The following is a 27,940-nucleotide window of genomic DNA, read 5'->3' on the forward strand; positions in this document are numbered from 1 at the left end:
CCGAGCTATGATGGATGTTCTTGTGTCCCTTATCTACAGAAATGGAGATGAGTGGACCAAAGTGCATGCGATGCTATGTGATATCAACCACCATGCTTTTAGTGTACAACTTTGTGACTGCTAGAGACCTGTCTGTCGCTGATGAGCCATCTATAAGACAACATCCAGCAGATGGACATCTCAACACAGATTCTCTTTAACAGGACCATGGCACAGCTTGGTCTTGGTCCTTCCGGGTAGGAATGATGGCTGAGTCCCGTAGCTGCCTCTCTGAGCTGTACTCTGGTCAAAGAGTGAGGGAGTTGCTTTTCCAAGGTGTCTCGCAAAGCCGATACCATGAGAAGACCCCCAGAGCGTAGGTGAATACAAATGGAATGTGAAAGTAGAATTGGTTGATCAACTAGTTACAAACACTGTTGCATTTTGGGGGTCTTCATTTTGTTTCCTTTTCTTACAGTCCAATTTCTTTATTGAGTTGAAGGAGAGGGACAACAACCAGGAGCAGCATCAGGTGGTGGTGGGGTGAGTACTGGCAAAGGCAAGACAAGGTGAATCACGGACAAGGTAACCGATCTGGGTATGGTGGAGGAATATCATCTGGTCAAAATGGCCAGTGGTCAAGGCAGAACCGAGGAGGAGGGTGTGCAGGAAGAGTTGGTTCATGTTCTAACCGCTTATGTTGGCTTTGAAGCCTATAATACAGATTTAAACCCAAAACAAGCAACATTACAAATCCAAAATAATGAATTTATTGTTTTATGTGTTTTCAAAAACCAAATTATGTTTTATGGTTTGTTACATAGATTCTTACTTCAAGAACCTATGAAACTACAAAAGCTGAGACAAAGAACAAAGCGAAACTAAAAAGGACAGGTTTTAAAAGCAATGTCAAGATCAGAGATCAAATCATCGGCATCTTCGATTCCTGCTGATATACGGACAAGATCTTCAGTCAAGCCTCTGGCCTCACGCACTTCTGAAGGTATGCTTGCATGTGACATGAAGCATGGCATGCTTATAAGTGACTTAACACTCCCTGTTGTCAAAGAAAAATAGTGGAAGAGATCAATATCCAAAACTATCCCAAAGCTTATTAGAGCTTCTTAAGAAGAAACAGTATATAAGTAATTATTTGAGTCTCACCAAAACTGACAGCTATGCTGAAGTATTTGGTGGTTTCTACAAGATGCTTTGATAGCGCAATCGATCCAGTTATAAAGCTAAAAACTGATCCTGCACCCTTAGCCTGCATATTTGAAAAGAGTTAAATCTTACGCGGAGAACAGTAGCGTCTTCTTTTTATACTTGTATATCAGTTAATGTTTTTTAGTACCTGAGAGAAGTGGAGATCGTGACCAGGATGATCTGGTAGACCAGCATAGTACACTTTCTTCACTCTTGGATGAGAAGACAAGTAAATTGCAATTTTACGTGCATTTTCCTGAAGATTTTTGCCATCTAATGTAAGTAATGAAACCAACCAAAAAAGAGAGACACTTCCAGGTAACTAGAGGTGTTATGTTAATGTCAAGACCTGTTGTTTTTCTATACGTAAAGCCATTGTCTTGATTCCTCGCAGGCACAGCCAACAGTCGAAAGGAGCTAATCCAGAACCTTCTGAATTTTGAAGGAAATACAATTCCTTTGCCAATCTGGAAATTTTAACACCAATATAAATATAAAAGAAAGGCAGATATTTTCAACGAAATGTCTCATACACTTGAAAGCAGAAAATAGAAAAGAGTAGACACAACATACTTTTCGCCTTTCACAGCAAGCACACCCGCCATCAAATCACTGTGTCCGGCTATAAACTTAGTAGCCGAGTGCATCACGATGTCTAGCAAGCCAGACAAAATTGAAATATGAGTGTTAAGAAGTAAATCTGAGGATTAAAACAAAACTTCTAGCGAAGTCAAAGTTGTTTTACACACCAGCTCCCAGTTCTAATGGCCGAGAGAGCACCGGTGACATAATACTGTTGTCCACCAACACAATCGCACCTTGAGCATGAGCCATCTCAGCTATTTTCTACAAACACAGCAAAACCATAGAACAATTTTAATTTTACAGCAAACTAAGTTGATTTCAGCCATGTGGTTTCAGGCTCCAAACTTTGTAGAAACAAAGAATTTACTCGTATATCAGAAATTTGTTGTCTAGGGTTTGTTGGAGACTCTAGCCACACAAGCTTTGTCTTGGGACCAATTGCAGCAGCAACCTCGTCTAATTTAGTTGTGTTTACTCGTCTACAAGATATCAAATGGAATCATTAAGTTATCAAAGTTTTAAGAATAAGTAGTTATAAAATTTCCGGATGAAGATAGCAATACTAACTTTACCACAACGCCAAATCTCGGAACTACTTGGGATAGTAATCTGTCTGATCCACCATATACATCATCTCCAGCAACAATTTCTTCACCTATGGAAACAAAACCAAACATACTACAATGAGACCAAGCCTATGGTACCAATCTAAACGAAAGACATCAGGATTCAGGAGAAGTCAATAACTGGAAATTACCATTTTTGATAAGGTGTGTAACAGCACTAAGAGCAGCCATTCCACTAGTGAAGCAAAATGCTCTATCTGCCTTGTCAAGCTTCGCAAGGAGACTAACAAAAGGAGAAAACTTTTATAAGAAACGTTGAAGCAACACACATACAAATAAAGCTAAATCACCTCGGAATCGAGAAGAGGCTAAAGCAACAAGTACCTTTCCAATGCATCCCTTGTAGGATTCCCACTTCTTGTATAATCATAAGGTCCATTTTCAATAGCAGAAGGCTAAAAAATAAGCAAACAAAAACAGCATCAAATGACAAAATCTTCCCCATGAAAATAAAGAATCATGCCTCAGTACCTGCTTAAAAGTAGCTGTTTGGTAAAGAGGAGTGCTCAATGCATCAAAGGGATCAAATTCATTATCAACGTTAACCAGTAACGTAGAGACGCTAGCTTCTTCTTTGATATTCATAGCTGCAAAACATTGAAACACCCATCACTCCAAAAAAACAAAAAAAAGAGCTGACTATATCATCAATACGATCCAACTAACAAAAAACGAACCATTAAAGCTGTCTGGGGTATTGTTAACAACAGTAGATTGAGTTTGTCCATCAACACTTTGCTCCATCACACAATTCAGCTTGAAAAGGTTACGATTGGAGATCAGCTTCTTCTCCCAAGTTGGAAACTTGGAAATGGAAACACTGGTCGGAGAGTTCTTACTGAGCAAACCCTTCAGAGAGACAAAGATGATCAGATATCACTAAAATTGGTAGAGGCCACCCCAAAAAGCAATATAAATTGGGGAGAAAAAGGGATGAACTTTATTTGAATTGAAGTCACTAAATAAAGTATACTTTAATAAAGGGGCTTACTCGGTCGGGGAGATCAGCGAAGGAAGATGGTACGAAGGAGGAGTGAAGTGATAGAGAAGATGCCATTTTTTTTTTTTTGGGGTAGATGAAAGAGAATTAAAAGCTTCTTCTCCGGCGGTGATTTCTCGTCTGTGATATGAATCGACGAGATAATGCGCGGCGACGGAGACAGGACTAGTGCTCAAGTGGGGGACTCCGGAAAGAAGAGAGAAACTGAAGCTGAAGCTGAAGAAGGTATCGGCTTTTAACTCTCGGTTTGGTTTGTTTCGGTTTACTAAGATTCCAAAAGACTAAACCGAAATAAATATGGTCTGGTTTTACTCCAAATATTCAGGTTAATGCAAATTTGTTTTTTTAAAAAGAAAATACAAAATTATGTGATACTTTTCTTTATAAATTGGTAGGAAAAAAACGTGGATGCGAAAGTAGGTGAACACCTACTCTAAGGCCATTGCACTAATACATTCGTCAGTGCCAAGAAAAGAGTAGAAAACAAAAGGAATTTGATATAAAATTATTTGATTCAGGTCTTACAGATTTTGGCGACAAAAGAAGAGCTTGCTCTTGTAGTGATACTTGGACGAATTAGCTCTAATTTATCACAAGTTCACAAATCACAACTAAGCAAGCATTAGACATTAAAAATGGTCGATTCTTCAATATCTGGGCTACATAGAGAGGAACCAAAGTAGTGACCAAAACAGACGTAGTTTATATAAGATAGCTCTCGAGATGTTGAGCAATTTGACCAGACACATTCTCTCTCTGCATATACACAATGTTTCTTCTAACTTCTACTTCGTGACCTCAGGTTTCTCCTGATGTTGCTTGATGACTCTGTACTCTTGCTTTCTGATTCGCCTTCTTCCCCTGAAAACCTTATACCTCTTTACTTGACTGTTTCTATAATGGATTCAGGAGCTTAAGTTGTGTGAGATTGTTAAAGATACAAAGGGAAGTTTTCACATACCGCCATTAGTCTTTTGGTTTAAGGAACGAGGATTGGGGGTATCACATTGCTCAGAATCTGGCTCTTCCTCCGAGTCAGATGGCTCATCCTCTGAGTCAGATTGCTCATCCTCTGTGTCAGATTGCTCACCCTCGGTCTCAGTTGCAATCGAATTATCGCCTGATTCTTCCATAGATGGATCCACAATTTCAATCTCAGTTGCAATCAAATTATCGCCTGATTCTTCCATTGATGGATCCACAATTTCAGTCTCAGTTGCAATCAAACTATCGCCTGATTCTTCCATTGATGGATCCACAATTTCACTGTCTGAAACATCTGAGAAAACACAAAACAGTCCTTAAATAAACGAGAAAGACTATCTGATGTTTTAGAAAGATTGTCGTTAACTGGCATTTGATTATCATAAGCCTGGTACAGCGAACTTTGCTTTAGCCCCAAGTTAAAAAAATACTAACCTTCACGTTCATCTTCACCTTCATCCTCATCTTCATCTTCATCTTCATCTTCATCTTCATCTTCATCATATTCTTCTACAGGTTCTTCTTTCACTTTGCTAAGGACAGCAAGAGATTCCATGGTCTTGGTTTTCTCTCTGTGAACCTCGGCATTTCTTGCAGTTTCTTCTTGTTCTTTCTTCTCCATGTGGAACTTGTTGATTTTCTCTTCAAACTCTTCGATGCAAGCTTTGAGTTCTGGTTTCGCAAACTTCTTTCCCTGTTCAGATTCACAACCAGATGTCAAACTCACATATAGCATTTAAAGAATGGCAAAGTTGACAAAAACCAGAGACACCGGACCTTATTGATTATGCTTCTAAAGTTCTCGGTCACCAAATCCTCTGCTAAAGCATGCTCGTAAGACTTAAATGACTCAATAAGTTTTTTGATTCCCTTTTCTGTGAATGTCAGCAGCGAAAGAGAATACGAAATGTATTCCCACTGTTTTCCATCTGTAAGTTTAGGTGTAGATGTCAAAGGGATATACTTCCAATTAATCACAAAACAGGTGTAAGGATATATCATCAATACATGCATACCTGTGACTCCGCTAAATCTATTGCAAAGCTTCTCAACCAGAGCCTCCATCTGTTTGTCCTGGAGATTGTTGAGGATAAAGATGAGTGATTAATAAGAACAAATACTGGTTATATTAACATCTGTATTGATTTGGAAAAGCTATATACCTTTTTGATGGAGCCGATCAAGAATTGCATGACATTACAGAATGTCTCCCTCTCTAAATTACGGTTGGATAACTGCCCAAGTATATCAGGAAGTAGATTGTATATGGGATTCGATCCTGGATTTGTTTGGCAGAAAAGAGGCTCAAGTGTTAAATTTCATTCAAAGGTGAAATATGTCATCTAAACTGTAAAGTAGATATTGCAACTGACCTTTCTTAGACAGTTCATGGAAAAATAGTTTTGCGAGACTAGAGATCCTCTCCACATCATCTTCTATACATATAGCCATTTCATTGATATGTCCTTTCACCTGAAATTACGATTCATAGAATGAAACCTCAAACTATAATTGTAAATATTTAAAGAGAGGGAGGAGAGAGAGGTAACCTTCATCATATCATTCAATATAAGATGTGAAAGGACCAGGACAGCATTTTTCCTGACAGAAACTGAAGCATCCCTTAACCTGGCATACATATTTTCTGTCCAAGGTTCTAAAAGATTTGGAAAACGAACTGCCAAGTCTCCAAGTGAAAGGGTGCAATTTGACCGGACAACTTCGGACGGTGCATTTTCAACAACTGTGAAGAGAAGCTGGAGATTGGATTCGCTGGCATACATTGAGTTTAATGCATCAAGTAAGTATATATTCAGTTTTGTAAAGGATAAAGAGAATATATAATGAAGATTTAGTCTCACCAGAAACTTGCATCAATAATCATAAACCTGCATAATGCAAGCATTGCGGAAGCTTGTAGTTCAGGATGCTGTAGGAATGGAAAGTCAAAAGTTTTATTTATCATGTAATGTATATAACAAAATAAATGTAAACGCAAAACAAGGAGATAAAACGCAAGCTTATAACTTCATCACTCGACATGAAACAGAATAAATGAATTGAAAAATTAACTACCTTTTGCAGCAGAGAAAAATTTCTGCAAAGCTTTGAGAGAAAAGTTGCACACTCCCCAATCAGATTCTTCTCGTTAGAACCACCAGAAACAATTTCCCTCTCTGCTCTTTCACCGAGTGTGTCAAGCAGTGCATCATCAGAGGCCGCAAGTCCTAGCTCAGCATTTATGCTATTGTTCTATAAAACAAAGAAAACCTCACATGAGATCACACTAGTAAGCAAATATAACTCACTAGGGTTGCAACATTTGTGCCACCGGCTGTGCTCTACGAAAATCGGTCTGTACCTCTTGTGTGGCCCCAAGGTTTTCATCTGTATTCTGACTTTCAGCAGCCGCTTTGTCCTTTTTGGTCTTCTGTCTCCGGATCTTCTGGATACAAGATTCTATATACACCAACTGGTTCATGGCAATGTGACTGATAGCGAACAAGAATCTACTGAGTCTTGCTACTTGAACTGGAGTCAGAATATCAACTTTATTATTGTCGGTATCAGGCTGTGGTTCATCTTGTCCAACTACATCAAACACAGTGCTCAGGGACTTTTTAATAATAGTAGAAGCCAAGGTTTCTGGAGTTGGGTGGATCATGTATATGGCACTTATGGCTTTATCAGCAGTAGCATAATATATGTTTTCTGGAAGCCAGTTCCCAGTGATCAAGCTTTCAAGAATACTAAACAACCGGCTGCCACTGCTGAGCAATAATTTTTTCCTATCTTCATCGGAAAGCCGCTGAATAGCAGTGCATGCAGTTCTGGCAAGTAGAGGTTCCACTTTTGCCCAACGGCCAAACCCAATATCAATAATATCCTGCATGTGTGATCCAAGAATCCTAGGGGAAGACTTTGCAGCCATGCAAATGATAGATAGAGCCCCACGACTTTGCTCTGCAGTTGTCCCATTGATGTTAAAGCAAAAGAAGTCCCATAGAGCCGATGTCTGCAAAGACAAAAATGATAGAAGCACTTATTAGCCTCTAGCAGGTGAATCAATAACCACGCTCATTATTTTTAGTTGTTCTTGACCGTGCATAAGCAGACTACATATATCAATTGACCATATTTCATAGCATACTCATACGCTGGAGTCACAGGAGGAACCTACCGTGCTGCTAGATATTTCACCTTTTGACACCAAAGCATTAACAATAAACTCTAGTGCTGCCTGATCTCCTATATTTGAATCTATGGCCAGGTTCAACAGCTGCTTCGCCGTGTCAACTGGATTTTTCCTTATGTAGATTGAGATGAAGGCATTCTCTACTGCCTCATAGATAGACTTATCCTGAGAAAACGCCTACAGAGACAGCAAAAAACAAGGTTTTTAGCACAGTTGAAGGGGATGTTAACTCAAAAATGTCAGAAGAAATAGATTCTTATGAGTTATGATATATGATAAGCACCATACCAGAGGCAGAATTTTACGGAGACAAGCTTCTGCACCATCAATTTGGAACTGCTTACACCTCATCAACAAGAGAATAGCATTCTCAACATCAGTGGCAGAAGATGAAGCCATTAATTGAACAAGGATCGACATACTAGCTGACATGCACTTCGAGAACCTCAATCCAGCCTCTAGGGAAGCAATCAAGGCCTTGGTTTGCTCAAGGTTACCAATATCTGGAACAGAGACATCCTTTTCACTAATTTCTTCTCCGTTCTCTGGCTGACAGCTATCAGATAGACTATCTTGATGCATCTTACTTGTAGCTTCAAGATGCAAGTCATCGATTTCACCGTCTCCAATACAGGACTCACCATCTGAAGTTGACTCTTTTGATGCATGCTCAGTAGGGAGGCTTGGTTCAAGTTCATTCAGTTTTCTTTTATACTGCTCCAGGGTTGCCTCAAATGAAGCTATTCGAAGCTGTGGACCAAAGGGGTTATGTTGCAACATCGTGATCAGTAAATTCAGTGCGGATTTTCTAACAATTGCACTCTTATCTTCCAGTCTTCCAGCAGAAAGTGATGCAACCTCGTTCCATAGGCCAATTGAAACAGAATGCTCTTCACAAAGTTCAGCCCACACCTGAAGAACTCGGCTCCTTGTATAGGCTGAAACATCTCTACATCGTTCGAGCAAAATTTCCAACATAGCTTGCTTAGTTCGCAGACGAAGGGACTTGGAACTCATTTCTCCCTCGCCATCATTAAATGCTTTTGCAACTAATTTTCCAAGAACACCAACTAGTGCATTTCTTATCTTGTATGATTCACCACCAAAATGAGGGACCAAAACTCCAACATTTGTCGACACTAGTTTTGGCATACGATCAGCAAGCTCGACCAAGAAACGTCCCACATTATCAGCCCCAACTGTATCTTTAACGTAGGATTTCGGGTCAGTTCTCCCAATATCTCTAATGATTGTCACGGCCAGCGTACCATCAGAATACTTACTTTCAGCTCTAGCAACTGCATCAGCAACGTGTACAACAGCAAAATCGTATTTGTGTATCAAGTGCATGATTGAGGCACATGACTGAACAATGTAATGGTACTTTGTAGCAGATGCTCCGATGATGCGGCACAGTGCATCTTTTGCTTCAACATCTTTTAATATTGTGGCATTCTCGAAAAGAGTGAAGGAGTTTCTACAAGGAAATTATATGAAAAAGTTGTGAGGATTTACTTTTAACATGGAGTGTGCAAGATAAACCAGATTCACAAGGGCATAGAAATGATTACTTGACAATGAAAGAGAGGTAGTTTTCGTCAAGATCTGATGATCCAAAGAGCAAGGAGAGGTTGATCTCAAGAGAATTTGCAATCAAATTGAGCATCCTACCCCTCTGAGGTTCCCAGTTCCATGACTGGATAATTTGCTTTTTCCTCCCTCGTGCTGCGACCTGTTCATCCACAACATCAATATTGTAAAGTCCACAATTTATACAGTGCAATAATTACATTATCAGCTGGGAAAAAAAAAAAAGAGAGAACACCTTTGTGCTGTCAATTGAGCTGATGTGTGACTCTTCAGTCATAACAATAGTGAGGAGAAAGAAAGTATATATCTTCAAGGCATTGCGATGCGATGTGATCCTATCAATGATTGGAACTTCATCCTCTTGATCTTGAACAGACCGTGAAATCGAATCAACATTCGGAAGAAGAACACTTAGATTAGACCGGAGACTCTCCACAAGATTACACTTGCAAGACGGAGGAAGACTGAAAAAGCTCCTGACCAAAGAGTAAACACGATCAAAAACATCTTGATCTTCGACGCAGAAGAGTTCCCTATCAGATAAGTCAAAGGATACACCTGTTCCACAATTAAGAAGACAGTCAACAAAATGCCTCACATATCAATCAACAAGAACAAAATCTCCACCTATCGATAATTAAATACTCAAATCTGTAAACACAATGCAACAGCTAAGCTCCCACACATACAGAATAAAAGCTTCACATTCAACACAACTGACGATTCGAGGGACTAGAGACTAACTTCACAATTCAATTTCGGCTCAAATACCAATTACAGAATCAAATCTAAAGCATCTCGGAATGAAACTACTAAATTGTCTAGCGAGTTTCTCAAAAAAATTACACAGCAAAATTAAGATAACAGATAGGCTCATACACTAGAGGAAACGAAGAAACCCCAAAGAGAGTAATTATTTTATTACCTTTGACGAATTCTTCTAGATCGGAAGGGCGAAGAGAAGTCACATCGACGATGTTCTGAGCGAAGAGGCGATGATTGTCTTCCGGATCTTCTTCTAGGGCTCGCAGAATTTGGGGGAAAACAAAGGGAGGAGCCATTTCTCTAGAGAGAGGAGAGAGAGACGTTGGTCAGAGAAGAGAGAGAGAAATCGAACTTTTGGGGGAGATTACAAATTTCAAAATGAAATTGAAAAACGGCATCGGAGCGGGAGTTCATGGGGCCAATTTATCGGGTCGGGTTCCAAATAACAAATCCGGGTCGGATCCCTAATTTTTGATATTTTTTTAAAAAAAGTCTGGAATTAAATAAAGCATTGATGACGATGCGTTTCCCGTCGACTAAACTGGCCCAGACAAGGACATAGCTGGTAAACTCTATGAATTAAATTTTAACACGTGGTGAAACCTAAATGGTTGGAAGATCCTTGAACGTACCGAATCATCTTTTTATTATTGTTATTTTTATATTTTCCCGAAGCTTTTTTTTTTGGCCACTCCAAATCCAAATGGCTTCTTCTCCGGCTAATCTTATTTTGATCTAACAAAAAAAAAGATAAAAGTAAAAAAAAGGAAGGTCAGAGATGGCGATGCCGCTGGGCATGGCGATGTATCTGATGAGAATGGTTTGGTTATCTCTGAGTGGTTGGGTCTTCACTTGCGTGGCTATCGCTGACGAGATTGCTGGTTCTCTTAGAAACGGAGATATTGGTCCTTTCCATGTCGGTTGATCCCTAATTCCAAGATTTTCTTTTAGCTCCTCCTTCTCTTCTGTGTGCGTATATCTTCTTCCTCCTCTTCCCCTAAAGTTTACGTTTTTTTTTTTTTTTTTTTGTGATTGCTCTGTTGTTTTTGATTAGAGTCGCTTCAAGTACAACCCTCAAAATTGAGAATAGTTTGAGGTTAATAGAAATAGATCATATTTGTTCCCAAAAAGGAACAATTTATGACTTGGAAGTGAGTGGTATATGTATTGAGTCACTCAGTGTCTGTGTAACTAATGTTCTGCTTCATATATGAGACTGTATATTATATGGTTTCCATGGATGTTGATGATGCTTGTTTCCTTGTTATTTGGCTCATTAGCTCCGATTTTGGGTATCTCAAAGTTGAGATTTTTAACTCAGCAAAATCAAGCTGGTTTTTTTTTTTTTTTGTGTTCTTGTGTTGAGTTGAAGTATGCTCAGGTCATTCATATGCTCAGATTGATTTCTCTTTTCTCTATATGAGACAACAAAAAAAAATGCAAAGCAGCTTTGCTGATATGATCTATATAGGTTTAAGTGATTGTGATGGAAAACAGTTCTAGGAAGTGTTTCGATCGCATAATATATATGCCGACATAAGTGATAGCACTTCACGAATACGTGTATAGGGAGAGGGACAGAGCTGAGCAGTATATATATATTAGGTGTATAGTAGTTGTAATACCATAATCATATATACGTGTTAAAAACAATGTGTTCTATGAATTTCACGAATCATGTAGCCTTTTTTTGCTTGGAAGAATCACACAAAAGATCCACCACTAAAACTATTGAGCTTTCCTCTTTTAGTAGCGTTTTTGTTTTATGCATATCTTCCTTATATCATTTATAGCCTTTGAAGTGTAATTTGGTTCTCAATGTCGAATCTTTCTCCTTCCCTTATCGAAAAGAGTAAAAAACAAAGAGCAAAGTACCAAAAGAAATAAAGAATCGTCAAGGAGTTTGCCTTCTGCGGTTCAATATTTCCGCCCCATGTCATTGTGTTGTTTATGTGTCTCTCTTTAAACTTGGACGTTTTTAAATTAAAAATGTGGTCCAATTGTTTTTTTTTTTTTAATTAAGATGTGGTCCTCCAATTAGTATTTTAATTTTTCTAAATCATTTTAGCAAAGATCTGAGATATAACTAAACTGCACTGAACATCATATTTTTTTAAGTACATTAACACATAAGTTAACATAATGCCAACATGTAACAGCAAAGCACCTTGCTTTCTCGTGGGGATAATATATGAATCTACTACAGCTTTTTCATATTCTTTCTCAAAACATTACAACGACTAGTCAACTAAATAGTACCAGCTAGCAAAACATTGTCTTAGGAAAAGAAAACGTATGCGCAGATCAAACACAAATGAAAAAAAAAAAATAATGTAGTTTCATTCTCAATCAACTCAAGAATAAGTTCAATAAGACATTAAAAATTAACAGATACAGATATGGAAACTTTCTCTAAAGTCAAGGATTAATTTATTCACGTGAATACTCTGGCTAGGTCCTATCTTCAAATTTATTATTCCAACCTTTATTTTAAAGATACTATTGCTTTATAATTTGGTTTTTATTATAACTTTATTATCTCTTCTGTAAAAATAAAAGTAATCTAGAAACTATTGAAATGCAAAAATAAATGCTATAAATATAATAAACTAAAAACATTATAAAAAAAATCTTTAGAAACAGACAAGTCATAGTTTATTTGATCAACTATTTATATATTTTCTCCCATCTTTGGTTTAGTACTAATAAAATAACCATAAAGACTTTGCAGTTATGTAGATCATGACATTTTTTTATTACATTTAATAAGATCGTGTCTCATTTAATATTATAAAAATGTTGGCCCAAATTTTTTTTACAAACGAAGGTTCTTCTTGGAATTGTTTTCATCTTTCGTTACACAATCAAAATCAAATAGCTAAAAACTGGGTGTTCTGAAAAAATCAACATCAAAGCTAACCTATCAATCGTTCGTAGCCTTCTTCAACCATTAAATTTTTCACCATCTTCCACCTCCAACTGCCTTAGACAGCTATCTTCCACCCAAAAACTATCTTTTCTTGTCTCTCTGTCATTTCCCAGAAACCAAAAACATCTCAAGAAGAAACCAAATCAGTTCTTTAATAACAATGGGTTCTTCAACTTCAAAGACCGCTTCTTCCGTTTCTTCTACTTCGTCTTCATCCGCTAGATTCTCTTCACCGCCGACAAAATATGGCTCCGGTTCATCTTCACCGGCGGTGCAGAGAGCGTTCTCATTTCCGACGCCGTTGGTTCACCATCCTCCGGCTAGAAAAGGCGACACTCACCACCTCGTTTCACTCACGTCTACCTCTTATGGTTCTCTTCTCCTCATCGATCTCGACGAATCCAAAAACGTCTCCGAACAACCTTGTATCTCAGTCGCCGGGAAGGACGCACCAGATCCGGTCTCTCCTGACTCAGTCATCAACACTTGGGAGCTTATGGATGGCTTAGACGACGAATTCGAATTCGAAATCCCCAAACCTGGTAAGCGTCTTAATTCGGGTTTTTGCTCTAAACCCGACCCGAATCGGGATGTGGGTTTAAATGGGTCTGCGTCGAAATTGGAAGAGTCTTACGAGTTTGTGAGAATCGAAGAAGACGATGGAGATTGGGTTCCGTTGTCTTATAATAAACCAAAGCAACCTCTATGGAAGCATTTGTCTGAAGAATCGTTTCTGTCTGATTTAGATCCCAGCATTGTCTCTTCTTACAAGAAAGCTTTGTCTTCTAAACAATTAAGTAACAACAACACTCTTAGACCTACAAAATCCCTCTCTTGTAGCCCTTCATCGAATCCAAATCCGTCCATCTTAATCAGCGAAGCACCAAAGTCTGTATCCTCTAGTCAACTGATTCCATCACAGGTTGTTAAACCGAGAACAGAAGACAAGATTGTGCTCTACTTCACATCCCTCCGAGGTATTCGGAAGACATACGAGGATTGCTGTTGTGTTAGATCGATCTTGAGAGGGCTTCAAGTGACGGTAGACGAGCGTGACATCTCCATGGATTCCAAATACAGGAAAGAGCTTAAAAGTGTGCTTGGCGGAGGAGAGAAACCGGTTTGTTTGCCTCAGGTGTTTATCGGAGAAATTCACATTGGTGGGATAGAGGAGATTATGGAGCTTAACGATGGTGGGGAATTAGCAGAGATGTTGAAAGGTTTCCCTGCTTGTGAACGCTTGGGGACATGCAGGAGCTGTGGGGATGCAAGGTTTGTGCCTTGTACTAACTGTGATGGTAGCACCAAAGTGTTTGAAGAAGAAGATGAACGGTTCAAGCGGTGTCCTAAATGCAATGAGAATGGATTGGTGCGTTGTCGTGGGTGTTGTGTTTGATCAAGAAGCTAGCTGTGTGGGATTTTTAGATTTGATTGATGATGCGAATTTTATCAAGAGAAGAAGAGAAAAGAGTTGATGAATCTTGTTGACTAAAAGATGATAATATTTGGTTAGTAGTGTATATTGAAAATAAGTAAGTGGCCTTTGATTATTATTACTACTCTCTTATGAGTTGTGTTCTTTTGTTCCATATACTGGTATGTTCTTGCTCTTCATGCTTTTTTTAACATTATGAACTAAATGATAATTACTGCTATATTTATAAGTACATAATTACATGATTATTAGTAATTAGCATAATGAAAGAATGATTTGTTTTGTCTGCAAGGTTTATATTAAAGAAAAGTATGTGCAAGAACACTTTTTATTCATTGGTTTTTAATTTTTTATACATTCTCGAATCTATCTGATTTATTTTAGCTGATTTCGTTGGATCATTGTGCGTCTAACCATCGGATGAGATTAGTAGATTGAGGTTATCCGGTAACCCGTGATTTGGTACAATCGGTGAGACGAAGATGAATCATTGTTCGGCTTAGTTTCGGACGATATATTCGGTTAGAACAATACTTGGGTTCACCCCTAGGGGTGAACCTCTCCATTCACTCCCTAACAAGGCAATAAAATCTGTACACATTATTATAAAATGAAAAAACTTAAACCGCACTTTAATAAACCTAAACCGACATATATAAAATCTAAACTCTAACCATCTCATTTGTGAACCCAAACCGATATATAATTTCGTTCTACTTATAAAATCTAAACCCTAATCATCTCATTTGTGAACCCAAACCGACATATAATTTCGTTTTAATTGTGAAATCTAAACCCTAACATCTCATTTGTGAACCCAAACCGACATATTATTTTGTTCTACTTGTAAAATCTAAACCCTAATTATCTTATTTGTGAACCCAAACCGACATATAATTTCGTTCTAATTGTAAAATCTAAACCCTAACCACCTCATTTGTAAACCCAAACCGACATATAATTTCGTTTTAATTGTAAAATCTAAACCCTAACCACTTCATTTGTAAACCCAAACCGACATAATTTTATTCTAAGTTTAAAAATCTAAACCAAGCCAATATTTAACTTTCCTTAATTAAAAGTATACAGAATTTGTCTCCTTAATTTGGTTTGCTTTTTAATTTAATTTAAATTTAATTTTAAAATAAAATATTAGATGGAAGATTCTGATTGGCTGAGAGAAGAGGGGGTGAATGGAGAGGTTCACCCCTAGGGGTGAACCTAAGTATTTTTCATTCGGTTACACCGGAGTTAAGAGTCTCATGCATTGGAAGGCTGTGGACCAACACAACGCGCTCATCACAATCGTCTGTCGCGTTCCCTTTAATCTATCTTCTACTTTGGGCTTCTTCTATTGGACTGTTTTTTTTTTGTTTTTTTTTTGTATATTTGGGCTGTATGTGATGTAATCTATACTATTAAAAGGGAAGCATTTTTAATAAGTAACATAGACTAAAAAATTATTACATGAAATGCCAAACATATATTAAATGGATTACGGTTAGCCAAAAAATCAGAGCCAAACAGGTATTAATTAATATTTTAGTGTAGATGAACTTAAAGAGAACAAATAAAAATTGTAGCCAAATAATATGATTGCACGATATTAAAGTGTATATTTCCTAAAGTTAAACAAATCTTCCCACAAATCTACCCACGTATTTAGCATGTCAACCTTTAATGTAACATATAACAATTCAAATTATATTGTTACGATTAGGAGATTACAATATTTTAATATCTTTCCTTAAAAAAATTATTCCTTTAATAAAATATCATCTTTGACAATTTACACATAAATTTCGGATAATTACCATATTCTAAACGATTTCAAAATATTCTTATATATAAAATTTTATCAACTTACCAATTATAATTATAGACGATATGATTAAATCTTAAATACTAGAAAATAATTTTTTAAACATGCCCTACAACTATAAATACAGTAGACGTAATGAAGGTGTAACTCATCTCGAATACTGCAAACCATCTAAAATTACAAAATTTTCCAAAAAAACAAAAAAAATGGCTGCAAACAATGATTTGGAATATACAAGTGAAGATTGTACCCAGTTTGAGGCAATATACAACTTTCTTAGAAGAAACCTTGAAGATGATACTCGATGATGATGATGTGAGAATACATCATTTATGTGTAAGAAAACTAAGTTAAAAAAAACAGCATAATAGATGAAACAAATTTTATTTTAAATGTTTTTTGTTTTAATCTTCTATATGTCTGTTCACAACTTCTCAATTTTAGGATGGAGTGAAGAAAAAAATGTCAAAGAATTAGAGAGATTTGTGATTAAACTCGATTGGAAAATAATTGAGAAGAATTATGTTTCAGATTTGCAAGTTTCTCTTTGATTACAGATTTAAGAGGCAATGGCAGATGCATGCTATCATGATCATAGTTGGAACTTGGAAGCTATTTTCAATCAATTCTCTATGTTGAAAAGGATACCATCTACAGTGTACATATAACTATAAGGTTCACAAGGTTTACATGTAGGAGTTATATTTTCAAAAATTACTTTGTCTAAGTTTATTTAGTATTAATTCAAATCTATTCTGATTAGTTTTCAAATGAGAAGTTACGAGGATTAAATTACTAACATCTTATTTCTATGGAATGGCAGGTGCTTGCATATGCTTCTCTTGCCTAGATCCATATTGATTAGCTTTTTGTCTAACTTATTAACATGACAAAAAAGAAACTGATTTTGTCTTTCTTTCCAATGTAAGAGAGTATATTTGACGGCAAAAAAAAAGTGTATTAGAAAGGTCATTCAAATCATCTATTATCAGAATAGTTTTAACAAAATCGAGCATCACTTTAATATTATGCCTAGAACCCATAATCGGATTTGCAAGAAAAAGTTTATATTTAATTTTAATCATTTACTAGACTTGGTATTCTAGATCAATAATCATAGAAAATAAGAGTTGTGATGGTGACAATGATATTCTGCGAAAACAATAAAAATTAAGATGTTGAAGTCACTGAGTCATTCAGTTTCTCATAGTTATAGTTTGAGAACAATTTACAGAAAACTTTTTTTTTTCTTTTTTTTTGTTGGACAAACAATTTACAGAAAACTAAACAATTAAAAACACACTTCGATTCAAAACTTTAATAACATACACAAAACAAGAGAATAATAAAATTGTAAGAACCTGATTAACGTTGATGACTGATGAGCCTTGCTTTGACTGATAGAGGAAGGATGAAGAACCGCATGCGTCTTTGACGGAAAAAAAAAAGTAAAGTTCTTGACAGAATTTTTTTTTCCTTGGGCCGTTTAAAACCCAACAGTAATTTCAGTAATATAAATTACTGAAATGTTTAGAAGAATTGTTCTTAAAAAAAAAACTCTAAATTATGCTTTTTTCTTTTTCCAAACTCATTTTTATATTACCTATTTGGCACAAAATTAATTCAAAGCATGCATACTTACATCACTAATTAAGGTTGGACAACTAAAATTCAAAATAAAATTTTGGGAGAAAGAAAACAGGACGAGATTTATTTAATTTTCCAGTGAACCCGCAGCTTTTCAGGTTACTTGCGAGCTTACAATGATAAACCAAATAAGTAAATATAATCTATAAATTTTCAGGTATATATTATCTAATCTATAGTATTAAAATCTTATAATAATTTGTAATAGATATGAAATAATTGGTACCAAATGCCCAACTGATATACGTTCGGGTTATAAATGTTATACCAAATCTTTTAGTTATTTTTTAATCTGTTGGAATAAAATATAATATTTTAAATCAGTAAATTATTATTTAAACTATAGTTATGAATGAGAAAACATGATATATATGGGATGAGACGAATCTGAGATCTCGAAATAGACATACCACCTTTCTCTTTTTTTTTGTCGTTTACTTATAACAAAAACGAATTTAATTATTATGTTTGTATAAACTGAACTAAAAACAAATCTATTACTAAACAGGTACAAGTTTGGATTATGAATGTTGATTCCTAAAAAATATGTTTACAAGTATTACCTCACATGTATATAATATAATGCATACAGGATAGTAAACTTAGTTTTTGAAATCAATTCTGCACGTACGTGCGGGTCCGAATCTAGAAGACTTACAACAACCATTAGCTTTGCCAAACGTAATTGTAATATGTATGAAGGACTAAGAAAAACTTTATGTTAAAATTGATCCAAAAATTTATCCCCGGAAGCTATTTTACAATTATGCATACTATTTTTTTTTATTTTACAACTATGCATAATATTTGTAATACAATATTTTTACAAAAAAAACTCTCAACAAACCCACAAAACAAATTTGTAATTAACAACAATATAACAAATTCTTTTAGAAATAAAAAAAACTTATGAAAATATCCCCGCACGTACGTGCGGGTCCGTATCTAGTATTGGCTAATATCAGTACAAAAAAGAGAGAGAGATTGAAAGGAAAAAAATATGTATATATATATATATATCAATCAGTACACAATCTCATTCTCATGGCTGTGAAAATTACTTTTCTTGTTTCTATGTACATCAATTCCAAATAGTTTGGGTTGATACAGAAGAGGGAATAGAAAAAGTTGCGGTAGAGTATTTTAACAATCTTTTTTCATCCTCGAGTGCGAGTGACCCTATACCAGCCATTAAGGATGTACCTACATTGGTCACACCTGCCATGAATGAGCATCTCACAAAAGATATCTCAGAAGAGGAGGTCAAACGGGCATTGTTCTCCCTGAATCCGGGAAAGGCTCCAGGACCGGATGGAATGACTGCTTTGTTCTTCCAGAAATTTTGGGAAACCATAAAAGGCAATCTCACTAAGATGGTGAAGAATTTCTTTAGCTCAGGAATTTTTGATGGTAAGCTAAATGAGACAAATATATGTTTAATCCCGAAAGGAGAACGACCTCGTGAAATGTCAAGATTTCGCCCTATTAGCTTGTGTAATGTGAGCTATAAGGTGATCTCAAAAATTCTGAGCTTACGTCTCAAGAAGTTTTTGCCGGAACTTATATCTGAGACCCAATCTGCCTTTGTGTCAGGAAGATTAATCACTGATAATATCCTCATTGCTCAAGAAAACTTCCATGCCCTCCGTTCTAATCAGGCCAACCGGAAAAAATTCATGGCAATAAAAATGGACATGAGTAAAGCTTATGATAGGGTGGAATGTAATTTCTTAAGAGCTTTGATGGAAAAAATGGGATTTGATAAAAAATGGGTGGGTTGGATAATGCAATGCATTACTTCCGTCTCCTACCGTATTTTGATCAATGGAGATCCCAAGGGACGAATTAGGCCAACACGTGGGATTCGTCAGGGGGATTCAATCTCTCCATACCTATTTATACTTTGCACTGAGGCCCTAATTGCTCAGATTAGGAACGCAGAAAGAGAGGGAAAGATCCAGGGTTTAGGTATTTCGAACGCAAGCCCACGTGTTTCCCACTTAATTTTTGCAGACGACAGCTTATTCTTCTGCAGAGCCGATCCTCAGCAATGCAAGGAAATTATCGATATAATCCGCTTTTATGGCGAGGCGTCTGGACAAGAAATAAAATTCTCCAAATCTTCCATCATGTTTGGAACCGAGGTCCCGTCCCATATACGTCAGGAGATCAAAACTATTGTTGGGATATCACAAGAAGGAGGCATGGGTACATACTTGGGTCTCCCTGAAGATTCATGGGTCAAAGGCTCAAGTCTTTGCATTCGTTAGGGATATACTCCATAAGAAGGTAAACTTATGGACTTCGAATCGCTATCCAAGGGAGGCAAGGAAGTCCTGATCAAATCAGTGGCGCAAGCAATTCCGACATATGTAATGTCGTGTTTTTTCTTACCAAAAGCTATATGCTCAAAACTAACTAGCGCGATAGCCAATTTATGGTGGAGCAATAAAGCAGACAGTAAAGGACTACACTGGATAGCATGGGAGCAAATGTGTACTCAACTTTCGGAAGGTGGGCTAGGCTTTAGAATACTAGAAGAATTTAATCTTGCCCTTTTGGCAAAGCAACTATGGAGATTGCTGAGATATCCAGATTCCCTTCTTAGCCGAGTTCTAGAAGGGAGATACTTTCGATATTGTAGTCCATTAGAGATACAAGTATCGAATCGACCTTCATATGGCTGGAGGAGCATGTTGGCAGCAAAGCATGTTCTTTCGTACGGAATTCGCAAGAACATAAGCTCGGGTTTTAATACGTGCATCTGGACTGAACCATGGATCCCAGATACGCCAGCACGGCCACCCCAAAGTTTAACTAATGAGAGAAATCCCTTGATTTGTGTTAACACCTTGATAGATTTTAACACAAAAAGTGGAAAATTGAACGTCTTTGGGAACTCTTCCCCCCGAAAGAAATTACCCTTATTTTGGGGTTAAACCGAGCTTGAATGCCTCGAGGGACGGCTATTCTTGGACTCTGACAAAGTATGGAAATTATACCGTTAAATCTGGATACGAAGCCGCGAGAGCTATCTCTCGCCCTGCTTGCGACCTCCCTTCTCAGGGACCTAGTGTTACGACACTTAAGGCGCAAGCATGGAAGTTAAAAACATCACGAAAGCTTAAGCATTTTGTGTGGCAATGTGTGACTGGGTGCTTGGCAACATGTCAACGCCTGCATTATCGCCATATTGGTAGAGATAAAGATTGTCCTAGATGTGGAGCGGAGGAGGAAACTATAAACCATATGCTTTTTGAATGCCCCCCAGCACGTCAAGTATGGGCTTTATCGACAATCCCTTCCCATCCTATGGTGTTCCCTTCATCTTCCCTATATAGCAACCTCGATTTTCTATATGGGCGTGGTAGAGACTATGGTGCAACTGATCAAAACTTGAGAACGTTCCCGTGGATGTTGTGGTACATTTGGAAGACAAGAAATAAGAAAGTGTTTGAAAATATCTCCGAATCTCGGCAAGATACACTAGAGAAAGCTATCCAAGAAGAAGAAGCTTGGAGAAGAGCAATAACAGAGACTTAGCACCAACGGTAGTAGAAGCATGCATACCTTCGATCCCAATTCCTCAAGAATCTCTTGTATGCTTTATAGATGGATCTTGGCATACAGAGGTGGATAGGAGTGGGCATGGTTGGATTGCGTCTATCAGTGATAGAATCCTGCACATGGGGCTAAAAGGATCGCGCAGAAGCTTATCCCCATTACATGCAGAGTTAGATACCCTTATTTGGGCTATGGAGTGCTTATTAGCGTTGGACCTGGATAAAGCTCTTTTTGCTACGGATTGTTCAGACATCCTAAGGATGACGTCTAATATCGAGGATTGGCCGACCTTTTCATCAGAATTGAAGGATTTTATTCATTTCAGAGATAGATTTGCTAATTTTAATGTTAGATATATCCCCCAAGAGGATAATATCCGTACCGATAAACTTGCGAAATGTGCAAGAGCACGTGGTTTCTGTTTTTCCCATGTAAGCTCGTCGGTACCTAATTGGCTCTCTCTCGAAGAGAGTCATCTCCGATAACTTAATATATGGGGTTTGATCGTCAAAAAAAGAAAAAAGTACATCAATTCCAAATAAAAACTCATGGAAACGGCATCGTTTTTGAGTCGCTTTTAGTCCCATCAGTGTACTCTGTTTTGCTCAAAGGAAAAGAAAAACAAAACGGCAACGTTTTCAGTCGCTTAAAGTCCCATCACTGTACTCTGTTTTGCTCAGATAAGGAAAGACAAAACAAAATGGTAGAGAAAGAGAACGGGACAGCTCCGCGTCCGTGTCTGAGCGAATACGTGGATCCATCGAGTGAAGAGACTCATAGATACTATCTTGCGCGGAGAAATGCTTTCGAGATGCTCCGAGACAGAGGCTACGAAGTCGCCGCCGAAGATATCAATCTCTCCCTCCACGATTTTCGAACTGTTTACGGCGACCGTCCCGATGTTGACCGTCTCCATATCTCAGCTCAACACCGCTCCGATTCTTCTAAAAAGGTTTATCAAACTATTTTGCATTCGCTGTGATTTTCCGATTTCTATAGGTTTTTTTGCCTTTGCATGTTGTGGGGTTTACTGTTTTAGCTGTGAAGAAGATGAATGAGTTATCAAATTTGGATTCTTTTCATTCCTTATCTTCGAATTGAAGTTTGCATTGCTACTTTGTGGATTCAGATTACTAAAGTTATAAATGTAATATGTAATGGTCCTTGTCAAGTAGTATGCCCCATCTGTTTGACTTCGTAGACTTTGTATTGTGAATTTTTTTTCTGTGATTCTTAGACTTCACGGAGTGCTTAATCTAATCTCTCCACTCTTTAAAGCATGGTCAAATGTGATATAGCTTACAAGTCCCAATTTGATTGTAGAGTGAGATAAAACTGCATAAGAACGGTTAAATTGATGTTTTTGAAAGTCTCAACCTTTTTTCTGTTGGTTGGTTAGTATCATGTTGCCACTGATTTTGGGATGCTCATTATGGTAACTAGTCCAGTTTTATAGATAGATTGTTACAAGTACTCTGTTACTTATGAATGTCTTCTATTTTCAGCTCATGTTGCTTCTTGTTTTATGGCATATTGATCTCATAGTAATCCTCTGGATATAATAAGAGTGTGTTATTTACTTATTTGGTTAAAAGGTTCTGGTTCAAGCGGATTTGTGATTTTGCTTGTTCAGATAAAGATTGTCTTTTGTGGTGCTGGCATGGTTAAAGTCAACGCAATCCGCAGTATAGCAGCGGATGTGCTTAGCCAAGGAACCATAACAGGGCTGATAATAGTTCTGCAAAGCCATGTAACCAATCAAGCCTTGAAAGCCATCGAACTGTTTTCTTTCAAAGTCGAAACATTCCAGGTTTTGTATCTCATCCTAATCTAATTTGTGTTTCGTACAACAACTTAGAAAAATGTAACATCGAGAGCTTCTTTCTTGCTGTCATGTTAAGATAACCGATCTGCTAGTCAACGTAACGAAACATACACTGAAGCTACGACATCAGGTTTTGGATGATAAAGAGAAGACAGAGCTTCTCAAGAAGTTCAGCATCGAGGAAAAACAGGTACATTACTCCATTGCTTGGAGCTTTACTAAAAGACAATTCTTCTCACTCACCCTTCTTCTAAGCGTTCATTCTAAAACGAATTTTTAATAGCTTCCTCGGCTTTCAAAGAAAGATGCGATCGTACGGTACTACGGATTAGAGAAAGGACAAGTTGTGAAGGTGAATTACAGAGGTGAACTCACGGAATCGCATGTTGCCTACCGATGTGTGTGGTGAAGATAAATCAACAAAAGCCATCACGTGTAGTTATTTTCAGAAAAAAAAAATAACTTGTTTGTTTTGTAAGGTTTTGTGTTTTTTAATCGTAGACTAGAGAAGAAGATCCTTTGCTTTGAAACCAAGAAAAAGTTAACAAAGAAAAACCTAAAGATCCTTTGCTTGTTCTTGACAACATTTCCACTTATGTCTTTCCGTACAAAGAGCAGTAACTTCAAGCTTATCAAAAAAACACAAAAGCCATGGAGACGACTCCACCATTCCTTCAGAAGTTCGAGGACAATCAAAGCTCATTAATGGATCGATTCGAGCGGTTATCTTTCGAGGCTCACCTCAACAATGCCTTGCTTGGTCGAAGCCTATCTGCCGCATCCGGCTTCTCTCTGATGTACAGTGAGGTCTTTAATGATGATTCCCCAATACATACAGCCGCTCTTGCGTGCCAAGGCCGAAGAAAATCAGGACTGAAGAAGCTATTAAAAAATTTGGTGAAACCAATTAGAGACTGTAGCAGAAGAATCACCAGAGGAAGAAAACAAGAAACTCTTGATTTTGATCCAAAGAATTTTAAGAAGTGGCAAGCTTTCAGCAAATCTCTCCGATTATTTTGAACGTTCTTATTATAAAGTCTTTGTATTTTCTTATGGCATGAGATTTTTATAACCTCTGTTATGGTTTTTTCTTTTTCTTTTTCTTAAATTAAACAAAATGTCGCCTCAAATATTGTTGACAAAAGAAATTACGAACTAAAATGTCAAATTTGTTGCCTAAAATATTAAGAAATCACAAATAATAATATTCTAACCAATGACATGAAAGCAAGAAATATTATCCAAATAATATATTAATATTGTTGTCAATTAATGATATATTATCCAAATTTTGACCCCAAAAAGAAAGATATATTATCCAAATTGCTTGATTGAGTAATTTAACCATTTTAAAAACTTAAAATAGGGGTGTCAATCGGCAGCTCGAAACCCGTAAAACCCGCATATGTTTGAGTCCGGTACGACCCGGTCTGAAATATTTTTGAGTCTATATTTCAAATCCGAGCCCGCCCCTAACAGGACTTTTCGGGTTTATGTTAGAGATAAAAAATTCAAACTTATAAGCTTTAAAAAGCATTGTTTAAAGGTGCACTATAAAACAAATCAATCAAAATTTTAATAACTCATCTATATTTACTACAACCAACTTAATTTACAAGAAAAAGTTTAAAACTAAATAAAACTTTAATACTTTAACCAAATAAAATAATATATAAACCACTCATAGGTGGGCCAGTGGTAGGATGGATTAGGCCTGGACATTCGGGTACCCGTTCGGGTTCGGTTCGGGTATTTCGGGTTTTCGGGTTTTCGGATTTAGAGGTATAGGACCCGTTCGGGTATTTCTAGACTTCGGGTTCGGATCGGGTTTGGTTCGGGTATTTCGGGTTCGGATTCGGATTACCCGAAGTTCACAAAACTCAAAATTTTAGTATCTAATTTAGTGTAAATTATTCAATAATACGCAATATATCTAAAAATTTAGAGTATTTTCTACCCAAGTTTACTAATAAACAGTTTAAATACTTCAAATTGTCAAATATATCTAAATATCTGAATATTTTGAACACTTATATTATTAAAATTATAAATATTAATAATATATTACTACTATATATTAATAATGTTGGTATATTCGGATACCTGTTCGGATTTCGGTTTGGATTGGGTTCGGATTCGGGTTTTCGGATTTAGAGATTTAGAACTCGTTCGGCTATTTTACAATTTCGGATACGGATTCGGATCGGGTTTTTTAGATCGGGTTCGGATCCGGGTATTTTGCCCAGGCCTAGGATGGATTTCGGGTTGAGGGTGAGATTCCCAATACTCCCGGGTTCGAATCCCCACGGCTGCAAACACCGTAAATGGTCACCGCAGAAAAATTTAACATTGGGCTATGCGGCCTCCAGGAACCACTCTTGCCGCCTTCGGAACGCACGCCAAGCCTTCGGACTAGTGGGCTAGTCAGGGTCCACTGGTTGGATACCTGGATTATCAAAAAAAAATATATATATAAAATCATAGATAAAAAATTTAAAAGTAATAAGTAAGGTTATTAAGTAAATATGAAAACTATGATAAAAGTTTAAAACTTTATTTACAATAAATCATTAATTAAATATTGCAATCAAATAAAAATGTTAATACAAAAGTACAAATATATTTGTTAAAGGGCTTTTTGGACTGGTCCGAGTCCGGTCGGGCTAAACCTGAAAGACTCTATAACCCAAATGGACTGAGCCTGGAAGGTCCAATTTTTTTCTGAACATATATATTTAAACTCGAGCCTAGTGTTTTTCAGGGGCGGGCCGGGCCAGGCCAGCCCACGGGCTTTGGTCCTAATTAACATGCCTAACTTAAATTAAAAGAAGTAATTCGCAATTATTACGGTTTAAGATTTTGTTCCAAAGGGTTTTAACAGAAGATATGGGATAAATTTGGGTAAAATCTAAAAATAGAGGGGTCTTGTTGATAATATTCGGTAAGTTTCCCTGAGCTTGGGCAGCAAGTCCAACTTTCTCCTGAAGAAACTCTCTCCTTAAGTATTAAGAAAGAGAGAGAGAGAGACACCAAAAAACGAAGTCTCACATTAATCAAAGCTCAAAAAATCGCCGTCAATGGATGCTAAGATCGGACAGTTCTTTGACTCCGTCGGTTCCTTCTTCACCGGCAACGATAAGATCCCTTGGTGCGACGGAGATGTCATCGCTGTAAGTTTGTTCTCGAATCCCTCATTTGTTCGCTTTTTTTCTTTCCGCCTTATGTTTCCGAAGACGAGGAACCATCTCTTTGTAGGCAAATGGAATCACTGACTGTTTGGGGAAAACTTAGAACTGTTTTTGTTTTGCCAATTTCTGAAATCGGATTTGCTTTCTCAAAGATTAGCCGATTTTTGGATTCGAGAGAACTTTGAAATCGAGCTTTAGAACTTTAGTTACTACCATGGTTTTAGTTTGATAGCTTTGTGTACTCTTGATTCACCAGCTAAAACTCTGTGGTTTTGATTGATGTACAGGGATGTGAAAGAGAGGTTAAAGAGGCCACAGATTCGGGCGCTGAGGATCTTAAGAAAGAGTGCTTAATGCGATTGTCGTGGGCTCTTGTTCATTCCCGTCAACCCGAAGATGTGCAACGCGGAATTGCCATGCTTGAAGGTAGTACTGGTCCCTATCTTTATTTTGTGAAAACCATGATTGGTTTGGCTGAAAACTTTATCAATGGTTTTTGACACAAGAGGCTAGTTTAAACATGAGTCTGATAGATTTGTGTTTGTTGTTGTTGCAGCAGCTCTGGAAGACGGTGCCTCTCCGTTACAGGAGCGAGAGAAGATCTATCTTCTTGCTGTTGGATGTTACAGAAGTGGGGATTACTCAAAGAGCAGGCACCTCGTCGACCGCTGTATCGAGGTTTTTATCCACTTCCTTACCCTTTTCTTTATAGGCAGCTCGTGCTTTGTATATATATATATGTATGCACCTTGTTTTGCTCTTTGATGGATGGTTTGGTTTCATAGATGCAAGCTGATTGGAGACAAGCTTTGGTTCTAAAGAAGACCATTGAAGACAAAATCACAAAGGGTAAGCTACTCCTCGAACTTAAAACACATGAAATGATAGTTCTAGAAGTGACTGCAAATGGATTGGTAACAAAGTCTGAGTTGAATTACAGAGTTACTTAATGGTGGTATTTTTTTTTATATATTCTCAGATGGTGTTATAGGGATAGGCATCGCAGCAACAGCCTTTGGAGCCGTAGGTCTCATAGCTGGTGGTATCATAGCGGCCATGTCTCGCAAGAAATGAACACCACAATCATGACTTCTTCTCTGTGCATACAATGGCAGCTTACTTTCTTACAAGTTTTCTCTTTGACAAAACTGTTATTTTCCACTGCCTTGTTGCTTCACAATTTGAATAACTCTTTAGAGTTTTATAATATGTAGAAGCCTGAGTTGGATATTTCACCTCTCCTTTGATAGGATATTGCTTGGTTTTCAAATTCCAATTCTCAAATTGATGGGACACGAGTTAGTAATGGGGCATAATCCCAAGTTGATTTCTCTCTATTGCTTTTGATTTTCTTCTTCTTAAGTCTTTAGCTCTTCCCTAAACACTGATTTTTTTACAAACTCAATCAAAGTTGAGCTTTCACTGAAATATCTACTTCTTAATTGCACCGGGAACACCTAAATTAGAGACTTTTGGGGATATCATGGAAATCGTAATTCGTAATTCTAATTCCTAATTTCTTTCACAGAAGCAATTGAAATAAGAAAGGTAATCTATAAAGCAGACGATAACAATTCAATAAAGTTAAAACACACGTAT

General features: G+C 37.2%; 6 protein-coding genes across 10 annotated transcripts; 4 read left to right on the forward strand and 2 right to left on the reverse strand.

The window, feature by feature from the left end:
- Positions 1–726: 726 nt before the first annotated feature.
- On the reverse strand, positions 727–3,754 carry LOC104712372 (cystathionine beta-lyase, chloroplastic). 4 transcript variants are annotated; one of them, XM_019229368.2, is made up of 13 exons: positions 3,388–3,754; positions 3,074–3,234; positions 2,868–2,983; positions 2,721–2,791; positions 2,528–2,619; positions 2,338–2,425; positions 2,138–2,249; positions 1,935–2,031; positions 1,759–1,840; positions 1,535–1,652; positions 1,334–1,441; positions 1,144–1,246; positions 727–1,036 (listed from the first exon to the last, which is right to left on the reverse strand). In XM_019229368.2, exons 2-13 carry the CDS (start codon positions 3,138–3,140, stop codon positions 861–863), a joined length of 1,230 nt encoding a protein of 409 aa, XP_019084913.1. In that variant the 5' UTR covers positions 3,141–3,234; positions 3,388–3,754; the 3' UTR covers positions 727–860. The 4 variants fall into 4 exon arrangements, with proteins under 4 accessions (XP_019084913.1, XP_010427568.1, XP_010427567.1 ...); XM_010429266.3 differs by having other exon boundaries at positions 3,074–3,245; positions 3,388–3,721; XM_010429265.3 differs by having other exon boundaries at positions 3,074–3,245; positions 3,370–3,719.
- Positions 3,755–3,873: 119 nt separating this feature from the next.
- On the reverse strand, positions 3,874–10,605 carry LOC104712369 (condensin-1 complex subunit CAP-D2). The gene is made up of 16 exons (XM_010429263.2): positions 10,092–10,605; positions 9,402–9,724; positions 9,148–9,308; positions 7,865–9,053; positions 7,562–7,753; positions 6,743–7,396; positions 6,457–6,633; positions 6,243–6,310; positions 5,931–6,153; positions 5,754–5,853; positions 5,544–5,659; positions 5,397–5,454; positions 5,158–5,309; positions 4,816–5,074; positions 4,358–4,675; positions 3,874–4,257 (listed from the first exon to the last, which is right to left on the reverse strand). The coding sequence occupies exons 1-16, from the start codon at positions 10,225–10,227 to the stop codon at positions 4,175–4,177; spliced, it is 4,209 nt and encodes a 1,402-aa protein (XP_010427565.1). The 5' UTR covers positions 10,228–10,605; the 3' UTR covers positions 3,874–4,174.
- Positions 10,606–10,709: 104 nt separating this feature from the next.
- Positions 10,710–11,075, forward strand: LOC104712373 (uncharacterized). The gene has a single exon (XM_010429267.2). It carries the CDS (start codon positions 10,710–10,712, stop codon positions 10,854–10,856), a length of 147 nt encoding a protein of 48 aa, XP_010427569.1. The 3' UTR covers positions 10,857–11,075.
- A 1,027-nt stretch (positions 11,076–12,102) lies between these two features.
- Positions 12,103–14,527, forward strand: LOC104712376 (uncharacterized protein At5g39865-like). The gene has a single exon (XM_010429270.3). It carries the CDS (start codon positions 13,021–13,023, stop codon positions 14,254–14,256), a length of 1,236 nt encoding a protein of 411 aa, XP_010427572.1. The 5' UTR covers positions 12,103–13,020; the 3' UTR covers positions 14,257–14,527.
- Positions 14,528–21,890: 7,363 nt separating this feature from the next.
- On the forward strand, positions 21,891–23,739 carry LOC104712377 (DNA-directed RNA polymerase V subunit 5A). The gene is made up of 4 exons (XM_010429271.3): positions 21,891–22,280; positions 22,962–23,138; positions 23,230–23,343; positions 23,437–23,739. The coding sequence occupies exons 1-4, from the start codon at positions 22,029–22,031 to the stop codon at positions 23,560–23,562; spliced, it is 669 nt and encodes a 222-aa protein (XP_010427573.1). The 5' UTR covers positions 21,891–22,028; the 3' UTR covers positions 23,563–23,739.
- Positions 23,740–26,111: 2,372 nt separating this feature from the next.
- Positions 26,112–27,611, forward strand: LOC104712379 (mitochondrial fission 1 protein A). Of its 2 annotated transcripts, none has more exons than XM_010429272.3 (5): positions 26,112–26,323; positions 26,629–26,767; positions 26,898–27,019; positions 27,127–27,190; positions 27,321–27,611. In XM_010429272.3, exons 1-5 carry the CDS (start codon positions 26,231–26,233, stop codon positions 27,413–27,415), a joined length of 513 nt encoding a protein of 170 aa, XP_010427574.1. In that variant the 5' UTR covers positions 26,112–26,230; the 3' UTR covers positions 27,416–27,611. The 2 variants fall into 2 exon arrangements, with proteins under 2 accessions (XP_010427574.1, XP_010427575.1); XM_010429273.3 differs by having other exon boundaries at positions 26,117–26,323; positions 26,901–27,019.
- The last annotated feature ends 329 nt before the right edge of the window (positions 27,612–27,940 follow it).

Source organism: Camelina sativa, chromosome 9, assembly GCF_030686135.1.
Source record: "Camelina sativa cultivar CO46 ecotype springtype chromosome 9, ASM3068613v1".
Taxonomy (NCBI): domain Eukaryota; kingdom Viridiplantae; phylum Streptophyta; class Magnoliopsida; order Brassicales; family Brassicaceae; genus Camelina; species Camelina sativa.

Coding starts and splice junctions, on each gene's coding strand:
- LOC104712372 (XM_010429265.3), bottom strand. CDS start 3,453: ATGGCATCTTCTCTATCACTTCACTCCTCCTTCGTACCATCTTCCTTC. Junction 1,841..1,934: donor GCCATTAGAACTGGGAGCTG/GTGTGTAAAACA, acceptor CTGGCTTGCTAG/ACATCGTGATGCACTCGGCT. Junction 1,653..1,758: donor CTTGCTGTGAAAGGCGAAAA/GTATGTTGTGTC, acceptor TAAAATTTCCAG/ATTGGCAAAGGAATTGTATT.
- LOC104712369 (XM_010429263.2), bottom strand. CDS start 10,227: ATGGCTCCTCCCTTTGTTTTCCCCCAAATTCTGCGAGCCCTAGAAGAA. Junction 9,054..9,147: donor TACCTCTCTTTCATTGTCAA/GTAATCATTTCT, acceptor ATTTCCTTGTAG/AAACTCCTTCACTCTTTTCG. Junction 4,676..4,815: donor AGGTGAAGATGAACGTGAAG/GTTAGTATTTTT, acceptor GTGTTTTCTCAG/ATGTTTCAGACAGTGAAATT.
- LOC104712373 (XM_010429267.2), top strand. CDS start 10,710: ATGGCGATGCCGCTGGGCATGGCGATGTATCTGATGAGAATGGTTTGG.
- LOC104712376 (XM_010429270.3), top strand. CDS start 13,021: ATGGGTTCTTCAACTTCAAAGACCGCTTCTTCCGTTTCTTCTACTTCG.
- LOC104712377 (XM_010429271.3), top strand. CDS start 22,029: ATGGTAGAGAAAGAGAACGGGACAGCTCCGCGTCCGTGTCTGAGCGAA. Junction 23,139..23,229: donor TCAAAGTCGAAACATTCCAG/GTTTTGTATCTC, acceptor TGTCATGTTAAG/ATAACCGATCTGCTAGTCAA. Junction 23,344..23,436: donor TCAGCATCGAGGAAAAACAG/GTACATTACTCC, acceptor AATTTTTAATAG/CTTCCTCGGCTTTCAAAGAA.
- LOC104712379 (XM_010429272.3), top strand. CDS start 26,231: ATGGATGCTAAGATCGGACAGTTCTTTGACTCCGTCGGTTCCTTCTTC. Junction 26,324..26,628: donor GCGACGGAGATGTCATCGCT/GTAAGTTTGTTC, acceptor ATTGATGTACAG/GGATGTGAAAGAGAGGTTAA. Junction 26,768..26,897: donor CGGAATTGCCATGCTTGAAG/GTAGTACTGGTC, acceptor TTGTTGTTGCAG/CAGCTCTGGAAGACGGTGCC.